Here is a 12130-nt window from a genome sequence, read left to right as displayed (position 1 = left end):
ACAAAACACTTTTTCAGTATACAGAGCTGTCAATGCAACATCTATTTCCAGACCTAGATTTGCACAACTTCTGGCACTTTCTTCATTTTAAAAAAAAAAAAAAGTGGGGGGGGAGGACACCTTGAAGGAGAAATGGAAAAGATTACAATTGTGTTATGCATAAATTTATTCCTGTTTCCTACATTCCTCTGACAGATTTCCACCGCTATGTTAACTCCAGAGTGAGGAAAGGTGAGGGCATGTGTGACAGACAGGGTTCTAAGGAATTGATGCCTCTTGTTGGTTAACTAACTAGGGTTCTATCTTTACTGCTAAAGAAAGGTAGGTTTCTACTGTGGGATGACTAATGTGCATTAGCCATCCAGCTGTAAAATCCCAGTGGAGACAAGACACTGTAGTTTTACCATGAAGTAAGTTAGCCGCAGTCAGTCATGAGCAGGGGAAGGTATAGTGTTGACCTTGTCTAGCTGCACGGTAAAAACTACAGGTACCTTGTCTCTACTGGGATTTTACAGTGAGATAATTTTTGTGCTTTTAAAAAAAACTCAAACCAACTCCCCCATACACTTTTTGGCAGGGAAGTCATAGCCTAGATTTAAGAAGCAGGTAATAGATTTACTTTTCTGCAATTCAGGCTCTTAAGTGCTATGAGGTTGGCTAGACCCCATTAAACTAATCCCTCCCTTCCTCCCTCCCTTTACAGTCTAACCTGGGAGCCCTGCTTTACCTGCGGAAAGGCTTGTCTCTTGCATTTCAATGAAGAAGTGGCTTCTGTATACCTCCTTTTTTTTTTTTTTTTTTTTTTTTTTTAAACCAAGGAATGCTGTAGCATTTATGGATGAAAAGTGACAAGCTGCATGACTTGTTTGTGTTGGTCATTTGTCTTGTTTGTCAAGATGTTTCTGTTCCAGTTTTGTTACTATATGGCTGGGGAACTGTTATGTGGTCCCTTTGAACTGTGTTTTACATCTCAAAACAAGCATAATATAGTGTCTTACTCTAAGGCAAAATTCCAACTCTTACACAGTGAACCAAATCCAGCCTTGTTGTAAGCAAGAACAACTGCCGTTACTGTCAACAGGAGTTTTGGCTACATTCTCCAGAGCTGATTTTGGCCATTTCTTTGTGCCTTTTTGTTTGTAATTTTAAACTTAAAATCACATGAAAATGGCCTTTGTTCTCTGTGGATCTCCAGCTTATTTGAAGAAAGCAACATATTCCCAATCCATTATTTTATTAGTTAGAAATGATACTTGATGCTGAGGAGCAGGAAAGGATGTAATTCAGGTCCAGTAAAATTATTGAACCCTAAAAATCAGATTTTGAATTATGAAGGATCTGTAATTCATTCCAATCACTTCTCTTGTGTAAATCCAGAAGGCTCCGTCTTGACAAGCAAAAAGGGTGTGTCTTTTAAATTGTGTTGGCTTAAAATTTTGAAAAACACATTCTTTGAGTCTGTCGAGTCAGGGTAAGTAAGACCTTCAGCTGTGTCTTGCTTCTCTACCTGCTCCGTTTCAAAGGAAGCTTGAATGTTTTATCGTTTGCCTGTCTCTGAATGGCATTAACTGCAGTAACAGAAATCGACTAAGATCTTAGTCCCATGGTGACCACTGTTACCTTCACCACATCCAGTCTCTATATTAATGCCCACTGACTTCTTGATAAAGAAATGTAACAGTAACGTAAGTCCTATTCATAACACTTGATGCAGACAAAAGAAGACAGTCGCATTGCCTGGTCCTACAAACCAGTGCACTTAAAGCTTTTTTTTTTTTTTCTATATTTTTTTTCCTTTTAAAGAGAGCTCTGATTCTGATTTACAAGTTAAGGTTCAAGTGCTTTTCCTCTATTCTCATAATAGATTGAATTCCTCATAGGACAGGGGTTCTCAAACTGGGGGTTGGGATCCCCACACGGGTCACAAGGTTATTACATGGGAGGGTTGCAAGCTGTCAGTCTCCACCCCAAACCCCACTTTGCCTCCAGCATTTATAATGGTGTTAAATATATAAAAAAGTGTTTTTAATTTATAAGGGGGGGTCGCACTTAGAGGCTTGCTATGTGAAAGGGGTCACCAGTACAAAAGTTTGAGAACCACTGTCATAGGAGAAGTATGGCTACAAAAAAGTCAGCTGTTTAGATTTCACAGATCAAACATTTTAAATGCTAGTGTTTTTACTATTAACATTTACACTAGTTAACATCTAAAATCCCCACATGGCCGCACTGTCCTACTATCTGTGCAAACACATAATGTAGTATGACACATTTTCTAGCCATAGAGCTTGCAGTCTAACTAGACAAGACACAAACGTTAATTAGGCAGACTGTGCATAAACAATCAATCAAAAGAACTAAATTTGTTTACATTTATTTCCTGTTTTTTATTTTCCTCATCATCCTGCTTCCCCTCCCTTCCCTCTCTCCTGTTCAGTTATCCCAACCAATCTGCTCCACAACTGCTGACCCCAAGTGCTCTCCTTTCATCCTGCCCACCTCACAGATGTAGTTTCAGGTCCAGTCTGGAGAGGAAGAAGGGGTGGGAAATAAGTTACAGAATGGCCAGAAATGTATAAGGGCCTTGTTATGGAGGATCTCTAGGTAGATAGGGGCATTATGGTCTTCATTGCATCACCTGCTGACATTTCCTGACTGGCTTCTCTTTCCCCATGGCCCGCCAGCAGGTTCTATAACTATTCTTTTACCTGAGATAATATTATGGGGCAGAGGTGTAAGACTTTTGTTGCTTTGGCGCAGGGTGAATAATGCATGTGATGATGTGCAATTTAAGATTTTCATTACCTTACCACAAAACTGTGTTCTGGTGTATTGGACTGCTTGTCTCTGGCCATTTGCAGTATGCCACTGCAAACAAAGCTGTCATAGAATCAAAACTCTCTGAACCCAAAGGCTCAGTCTACAGTGGGGCTTTCAGCTGAGTTATAACACTGCTTTATGAGACCTATTTAAAGCGGGCTGTGGATGAGAGGGGTTCTGATTATGACCTTATGCTTCACTGCTTACTCAGACAAAACTGTTCAAGTAAGAAGTGTGTGACTGGGCTCATGACTGAGCTGGCTAGTGTGGACAGGGGCCAGATGGGCATGAAATCCATTTTAAAAGTGTATTGTAGCCTTGGTGTCTACCAAGGCCACCATTTAAACTTGATTTCACCATGGTTTAGCCGTGTCAACAGAAGCTAGATCAAACTTTATCTAAAACTCAGTTGGGCCATAATAGAATCTAGCAACTATTGCTAAATTCTGTTTCATAGGAAACAGGAAAGGTTCTCTTTAATTTCTATGCATTGTTGGCAGCATGCATCTTTAAACTCAGGTCAAAACCTGTGTAGACCAGGCCTAAAAATACTTATAAAATATTTCTAAACTCTTCCTAAACTGGTATGTAATGACTTCAAATATGTGCTGAAACATTTTTTTTTCTAGAGTTTGTTACTCGTTATGCAAGTGTAACACTATGGGGGGGGGGTCACCCAAACCAGTAAGAGGTTGTGTCACCTTCGGCCGTGTGACCCCAGGTGCTTGTGTGCTTGCCACATTGGCTCAGAGCCCTGATACCATGCTCAGAGTACAGTGGCCTCATCCTGGCTTCCACCAGCCTGGTTATTCCTTAGGTTAAGACCAACAGTCTTTCCAGTCCTGAGTCTCCCCAAAACTATCTCCTCTGTAGTGTCCAGTCTCTCTTACTGGACCCTCAGGAGAAGTTAAGTTTATTGCCTCCACAGAGACAGATCACACATTCTGTTAATTTAGCTGAGGACTTCGCCCTTCAGTTTGATACACAGAACTGAGATAGTTTTATAATAAAACAAGAATATGTTTATTAACAAAAAACAGATATTTATATGATAAGCAGGGATCCTAGTTTTCTGTGATAAAAAAACTCCAAAATTCTCCAATAAAAGAAATAAAAATCATGTTTTTCTGCAGTTAAAATAAAAAGCTGAACTTTAGTTTCCCTAGTCACAATATATAGAGATATCAGTAGAATAAAATGTTTATTGTTATATTTAAAATTTTTAAGCAGGTTAGAAGCCTACCATCAATATGAAATATGTCCTTGCCAAACTCAGTGACATGATCTTATGGGGTCATTTTTTAAAAACATTTTCAGCATCTTTTCATAACTTTAATTACCCACGTCTGGAGGCTGAAGTGAAAAATGAGTTGCATGAAAACATGCATCCCTGTACGCCATTGAATAACCTCTGTATGCCAGAAGCAGTTTATTGGAGTATGTCTAGCTATGTAAATTTAAAGCGCAATCAAAAATCAGCCACAAGAGGGAGAGATTACGGACATTGTATAAGTGACACTGGAACTTTCAGTAAAATGTAGTTAATAGTTAATGTATGTTTTTATTTTTTCACAACGTATAAAAACTAAAGGTTCTCTATAAAAACACAAATTCCTTGTTCTTCTGTCACAAATGGATTTCTAGTACCCCTGGTGATAAGTAAGAATAAAAGACACGGATATGGTTTAAAGTAAAACAAAACAAAAAGTGCTTTTTAGTGACTAAAACTTAACTTCAGCACATTGCAATCTTTGTCTAAACAGGTTTCTCAGTTCCAGCTACTCTTGGTTTTCAGGCTAAGAGGATCCACTTTTCATTAGCTCAGTGGGCACCACTTCCCCTTTGTCCCCTAGACCAGTGGCTCCCAAACTGGGGTTCAGGAACCCCTCGGGGTTCACAAAATGTTACAGGGGGTTCTTGGGGGAAAAAATTCCCTAATGGCAGACAGAGCTGTCCCTAGGAACCCTGGGCAGCACGGGGCCAGCAGCCTGGAGCCCCTGGACTTCCAAGAACTAAGCAGATCAAAGCAACCATATCTATCACACTGAGGAGATTTAAACTTCAAGAATCCTTATAAGACATGGAAACGGAGGTGGATATTTTTTGCTGTTTTTAAAATTAAATAGGCAGCTAGTATTGTTTTTAAAATTATTATGAACAAGTTTAAGCTTTGTTGTAACATGCATCGTTTGCCTGGACTGCTCAAGAACTGAATGCTTGCGTAGGAGGAACTCTTTGAGTTGACTTCTTAAATCCCTTCATGCTGTTTCACATCTGATACTCCTTGATGAAACATAGGAGCCTTGTCTTATAACAGGCTTATTCAAAGTGATACAAGCTATGAAAGTGAGACCTTGGAAGAGTGTTGCCATTTTCATAATGTAATAAAAATACTGTAATGATAAATAATACATAGTGTGTAATAAGCATGTCATAAAAACAAACTGTATATTTCCAAGATAATTGGTTTTGTAATTTATACTCAGGTAAAGGAGAAGATCTTTGGAAATATTCATTTTTAGGAGGGGGATCGCGAGACTTGACATTTTAGTGAAAGGGGTTCACAGGTTGTTAAAGTTTGGGAAACACTGCCATAGACGATAGATGCTAACATGGCTCTTTGCGTTTGTTTATACTTCCCAAAGTCTACGGTCTCCATTTCAAGAGCCAGGAAGTTTTCCTAGGGGTGCAGGCTCCATCTTCCATCGTGATTATTAAAATGGTTTTTCCTGCTCATTTAGCTCCATGACTTTGTTTTCCTTCTATGCAGATGTATCTTTCATTGTTCTCTGAGATATTTCCTGGCTCAATTTACACTGTAGCCACAGGAAAAGAGGCAAAATAACATTCCTTTCTCTAGGACAGGCTGGGTTTATGCATTGCTTGCGGAGTATCTTTTAACAAATTTTCAGCACACGTTTATAATTCTTTATACATCACCTGTACATACATTATGCAATAATACTAATGACCTGCATGTTCCTGGTTTGCATATGATACCTTACGTAACACCTTTTATGACAATAAGGTGTTGGTGCAATGCATGTGTCCAGCCTAACAGGAGTTATGGTGTGGTGTACCCTCTGCCAGCTGGTATTGAAGGACTCCTAGGGTCACAGCAGCTTAGGGACATCTTTCTTTAAGCACAACCTCTGTTCTAGCTAAATAATAATAAATAAACAACAATAATAATAATAATACTTTATTTTATTATTAGCGGGGAAAGAGGGAACATTTTTCCAAGGACCTCAAAGTCCACCTTTTTTTCTTTGAGTCTGTGCCCAGAACTACACACACACATACATTCAAATCCATCTTTTGTATTGCAAATGTGTGGGTAAAACTAGAGGCCATGCTTTGAAAATGTATCCTGTATTTCTTTTGTAAAGTGCTGTGAGATCTGTTGATGAAGAATGCAGTGAAAAAGTTATATATTACTAATTATTGTTATTGCATTATAATAAATAAGATATAAATAAGCTATACCAATATAATCACCTTTACACCAGTATAACTGTGTCAACACTCTGGGGTTGTACTGCTTTAATTATAGTTGTTTTTAAACCGATACAGTTAAGGGTAAAATAAATGGTATATAGAAAAACTTGGTGTACTTTAGAACTAACAGTGCATTGTCTCACTTCAGGGAATCAAAAAGCCTTTTACTGAGGTCATTAAGGCCAACATTGGTGATGCACATGCAATGGGACAGCAGCCCATCACTTTCCTTCGTCAGGTAATAATTTTATAAAATAATATTGTTTCTAATTTTGTTTCCTCTATAGAATATCACAAAATTTCAGACATGGTTTGCTAGAGAAATTTGTTGTAGCTAAACACTTGATTCCCCCAATATGACTAAAACAAAACTACTCAATTGTTTTTTCACTATGTTACCCGTTGTGCTTTATAGCCTATGCATGTTTCATGCTTAGTTACTTGTTTGCTTGTGTGAATGGACGTTACTTCCATTCATACATGGGACGTGATACATGGAGCTGCCAGTTCAGCTTTTCCAGTAGTGCCTCTACCATCAAAACTCCAATAGTTTGCCTACAGTATTCTCCCTCTTTTACGCTCCTGAAATGTTCACCTCCTGGCATGCCCTCTCCTGGCCCTTTGCTCACATCCTCTGCCAGAAAACTAGTTATTGATAATATAGGTAAGGAGAAAATAGACTGTTTTTAATCCAACAGTGTCCTTTTAGGGCCTGAATCTTCAAAGGTGTGTACAAACAGTTGTACACACTCAGTTGCATGTGCCTGATTTGTGTGTTCAAATACCATTTCTGAGCCTGCGGTTCAAGTATTTGTATATGCACGTGGGGAGTTAAATGCATAGCAGACCTCTGTTCACAAATAGTTAATCTAGTGTGCACAAGGGTATTTGCATGCGTAAATTGGGTTGCATGCATCTTTTAAGGACCTTAATATCATAACAGCTCTAGGCTAGTTTTGAAGAATATGTTTAGCATCCAGGCATGATTTCTATTGTAGAAACTATACCAAAGCAAGAACAATTAAAGACTTGTAGCTACAAGTACGTTAACATTTTATGCACTTACATGTGTAAAATCCTCAAATTGCATTTTATTTATTAATATTATGGCATCACTCAAAGGTCCCAATCAGGACTGGGGCCACATTGTACTACACGTTGTACAAACACAAATGATAAATACAGTGCAGCTCACCATTTTCTAAATGTATATATTTTTTAAGTCATTTAGCAAACTCCATTATCTTTCATAAAGATAATAAAGGACCACAACTCATAACAAATTAACTCTGATCAACTAAAACATCAAAGAACTTAGCTCTGAATTCAGGGATCTCTTCTCCCTGTGATATACGTACATGCATTAATTCTGCTACCATCGCTGACCAGGAAGGATACTATGGCCCATACATGTCATCCTGGTGAATGCATGGAAAACGAGGCAGAAATTGAGACAAATTAAAGCTGCTTTCAGTAGGGACCTCTTGATTTCCCTCACTGTGGCTTAAATTTCTTCATCATAGTTTATTTCCTTTAGAGCACAGTTCCACTTATACCCTCTGCTCTCCCTTCATTTCTTATTTAAATACCTTTTAGCAATTCAAATTAGTAAAATAAAAACTGCAAAGGTTATTTCAGAGAAGTATGACTAGGGCTGGGACTCGGGAGACCCGGGTTATTTCCCATTTTTTCCACAGGCTTCCTGAGTGACCTTGGGCAAGTCGTCTTATCCTCATCAGTAAAATGGTGCTAGAAATAACTATTTCTTTAGCCCTTTTTCTGTTGAGAATGTACATTTTTCAGGGCAGGAATGATCTCTTGCTATATGGTTGTACAGTGCTTAGCTCAGTGGGGCCCCAATCTCAATCAACTGTAATACAAATAAGAAAAAGGCATTTGCTGCTCTCAGCATTAGTAATTAGTTCCAAACTCTGATGACAAATATTTACGCTTTTTATGTTTTGAGAGAGGGAGGGGGGAATATTTTTTTTTAAATAGTTTGAGACCTAATCTATTGATATCCTTCATCTCAAAGGAGCTAACTTTCATATTAACAACTTAAAAATAACCAATCAGTGGCATGGAGCAACTGATAGCAATAGTCAGTTTACAAAGTTTTTCTTGGTACTGTAGGTGGTTGCACTTTGTACATACCCAAACCTATTGGACAGCCCAAGCTTCCCAGAAGACTCTAAGAGGAGAGCCAGACGGATCTTGCAGGGGTGTGGAGGGAATAGCTTAGGTAAGATTTTTATCTAGCCTCAATTGTTTTTAGTTATAGGTCTGATATTTTCTGTTTTAATATCTTAAGCTTGTGTAGCGATGGGCCTTTTAGAAAGGATGTCATTAGATGTACTTGGGTGGGGAGGAAGTGGTCCATGGAATTGTGAACACGGAGTGTTTACAAGATTCTCTACTAACAAGATGGGGGCTGATGCAAAAGATGGTAGGCAACCACTGGTGCATGCTGTTGAGAGGTCAAGCAATAAGCAAACTTCTCAGCAAGATGGTTATTATATACACATTTCTGGATAGCCCATTGTCATTGTATATGGGCACTCAGAAAAATGACCCATATTCTGTTCATTTGTCTAAGGCAGAGGTTCCCAGGGTGGGCCACCAGTGCAACTGCATTCTCCAGCCAAATTGTTTGGTTTCAAAGATCTTGAAACATTTCTTTGAGTGCATATTGCTAGGGATTTCTATAATTATGATTGTTTACATTAAAATGAAAAGAAAACGTATGTTATTTATTTACAGTGTGATAGGTTGTATGTAATAATTAAAATTAATAATTTTCCTCAAGAGCTGTTAATAGTGTGGCACAATGCCTATTGGAAAAAAGTTTGAGAGCCCCTGGTCTAAGGTATATAAATTGCACATACACCTGATTGTAAAATCTATTCTACCATTGTCCTTGTAGTCATTCTTGTGACAGCTGAAATCAACCACGTTTACAAGACAAAGTGCGCTAAAAGAACATGTTGAGGCTCCAAAACAGTTGTCTTGAGCCTCGTGTCCCTCCCAAAGGCCCATGTGCATATATACAATATAGAAATAAATAAAAACAAATTGGGCTGTCGATTAATCACAGTTAACTCCCACGATTATCTCAAAAAAATTAATCGCACTGTTAAACGATAGAATACCAATTGAAATTTATTAAATACTTTTGGATGTTTTTCTACATTTTTCAAATATATTGATTTCTATTACAACACAGAATACAAAGTGTATAGTGCTCACTTAATAATTTTTATTACAAATATTTGCACTGTAAAAATGATAAACAAAAGAAATAGTATTTTTCAATTCACCTCATACAAGTACTGTAGTGCAATCTGTCATGAAAGTGTAACTTACAAATGTAGAATTTTTTGGTTACATAACTTCGCTCAAAAACAAAACAATGTAAAACTTTAGCGCCTACAAGTCCACTAAGTCCTACTTCAGCCAATTGCTGAGACAAACAAGTTTCTTTACATTTACAGGAGATACTGCTGCCTGCTTATTTACAATGTCACCTGAAAGTGAGACTAGTTGTTCGCATGGCACTCTTGTAGCCAGCGTTGCAAAGTATTTACATGCCAAATATGCTAAAGGTTTGTATGCCCCTTCATGCTTTGGCCAACATTCCAGAGGACATGCTTCCATGCTGATGATGCTCGTTTAAAAAAAAAAGAAAAGTGTTAATTAAATTTGTGACTGAACTCCTTGGGTGAGAACTGTATGTCTCCTGTTCGGTTTTACCTGCATTCTGCCATACATTTCATGTTATAGCAGTCTCAGATGATGACCCAGCACGTTGTTCATTTTAAGAACACTTTCACAGTAGATTTGACAAAATGCAAAGGTACCAATATGAGATTTTTAAAAATAGCACTTGACCCAAGGCTTGAGAATCTGAAGTGCCTGCCGTCCAAAATCTCAGAGAGATGACATGTGGAGCATGGTTTCAGAAATCTGAAAAGAGCAACACTCTGGTGCAGAAACTACAGAACCCGAATCACCAAAAAGGAAAATCAACCTTCTGCTGGTGGCATCTGACTCAGATGATAAAAATGAACATGCATTGGTCTTCTCTGGTTTGGATTGTTGTCAAGAAGAACCCATCATCGGCATGGGCGCATGTCCTCTGGAATGGTGGTTGAAGCATGAAGGGACATGTCAATGTTTAGCGCATCTGGCACGTAAATATCTTGCAATGCCAGCTACCACTGTGCCATGCGAACGCCTATTCTTACTTTCAGGTGATATTGTAAACAAAAAGCAGAAAGCATTATCTCCTGCAAATTGTAACCAAACTTGTTTGTCTGAGCGACTGGCTGAAGTAGGACTGAGTGGATTGGTAGGCTCTAAAGTTTTACATTGTATTATTTTTGAATGCAGTTTTTTTTTTTGTACATAATTCTACATTTGTACAGTTCAACTTTCATGGTAAAGAGATTGCACTACAGTACTTGTATTAGGTGAATTGAAAAATACTATTTTTTTTTTTTACAGTGCAAATATTTGTAATAAAAAATAAAGTGAGCCCTGTACACTTTGTATTCTGTGTTGTAATTTATATCAATATATTTGAAAATGTAGAAAACACCAAAAATATTTAAATAAATGGTATTCTATTATTGTTTAACCGTGCAATTAATTGTGCAATTAATCACAATTAAAAAATTAATCGCTTGACAGCCCTAAAACCAACCTTTACCTACTCAGTGGGCCAGTTCATTTTTGGCCATCCAGCAGCTCAGCCCGCTGCTTGTATCTGGGAAGTCATGTTTGAGTTACTATTCTAAATATAGTGCTCTAGCCAGGGGGTATTGCACAGAATCTGAAGAATCTGACAGACCTGAAAAGAGACTAAGGGTATCATTTCAAAGTACATATTAGAGTAACTGATGTATCTCTTAATATTCGTGATTGCAGTGCCTCATTGCTATCGTAGTAGGTGCTATAAAATAATACAATAGAATATAATTAGTGGTTTGGTTAGTAGTCAGGCACAAAGAATGTCAAACGGTTCATCCAGTGTCAATTCAGCTTTCATTTTTGTCTTTTTGTTTACATGTAGTTCATACTTTCATCTTTTTTTGTGTTGGTTTTTATGTGGTCTTCTGAACTCCTCTCCTAGTTCTGTTTAGCAGATTTTTTTGCTTACTGTTTTTACGTTTTATGGAATTTGTTATAATCCCATTTACTAAACCAGGGACTCCCACCCTGGTCTGTTGAGCAGTTCCTGGTGGTTCATGGAGAAGAGTTTGGACACATGGTGCCGGCTCTCCTCACTTCCAGCTGCTACATTGCATTAAAAAATAAAAATACTTGAGTTCTTTCCTACTAGGGGTCTCTTGTGATCTCTGTTAAATAGTGAGCCATGCTATGAAAAATAATGTGAATCTGTCCATGGATTCAACTGAACTTTTTGTACAACATGCCTATGCCTAAACTACAAGCTGGGGAAATGTTTTGTTCTGTGGCTCAGGTGTTTAGTCATGGAGGTCACTGGAAGTCACGGAATCCATGATTTCCAGAGACCTCCGTGACTTCAGTCTGTGGTGGTCAGGAGCTGCAAGGTACCCCACTGCCCGTGGGAGCAGGGAGGCGGTGGCAGGGGCAACCCACAGATTTTCAGCTGTCATGAGTGGCGGGGGAACTCAGCAGCTCCTGGCCACCACGGTCTGCAGGGAAAGTCCCAAGTTCTGGGGCCACTGTGGGCACCCAGAGCTGCAGACAGCAGGGGTACCCCGCAGCTCCCGGCTGCTGCAGGTGGTGGGGTTACCCCACTGCTCCTGGCCACTGTAGGCAGCAGGAG

At 38.6% G+C, this 12130-nt stretch overlaps 2 protein-coding genes across 2 annotated transcripts in view; one reads left to right on the top strand and one right to left on the bottom strand.

Annotated features, from left to right (window-relative positions):
- Nucleotides 1-12130, bottom strand: part of VPS35 (VPS35 retromer complex component) — a 252384-nt gene that overhangs the window by 217695 nt on the left and 22559 nt on the right. The gene's annotated exons all lie outside the window — the stretch shown is intronic.
- GPT2 (glutamic--pyruvic transaminase 2) overlaps nt 1-12130 on the top strand; it is a 39620-nt gene that overhangs the window by 11695 nt on the left and 15795 nt on the right. Inside the window, exons 3-4 of the mRNA XM_032778088.2 lie at nt 6467-6556; nt 8452-8560. Of these exons, the coding sequence (XP_032633979.1) occupies nt 6467-6556; nt 8452-8560 (199 nt within the window). The remainder of the gene's footprint in view (nt 1-6466; nt 6557-8451; nt 8561-12130) is intronic.

The sequence above is a fragment of the Chelonoidis abingdonii genome, chromosome 19, assembly GCF_003597395.2.
Source record: "Chelonoidis abingdonii isolate Lonesome George chromosome 19, CheloAbing_2.0, whole genome shotgun sequence".
NCBI lineage: Eukaryota > Metazoa > Chordata > Testudines > Testudinidae > Chelonoidis > Chelonoidis abingdonii.
Note: the sequence above shows the minus strand (reverse complement) of the source record. Positions and strands in the feature narration are given on the sequence as shown.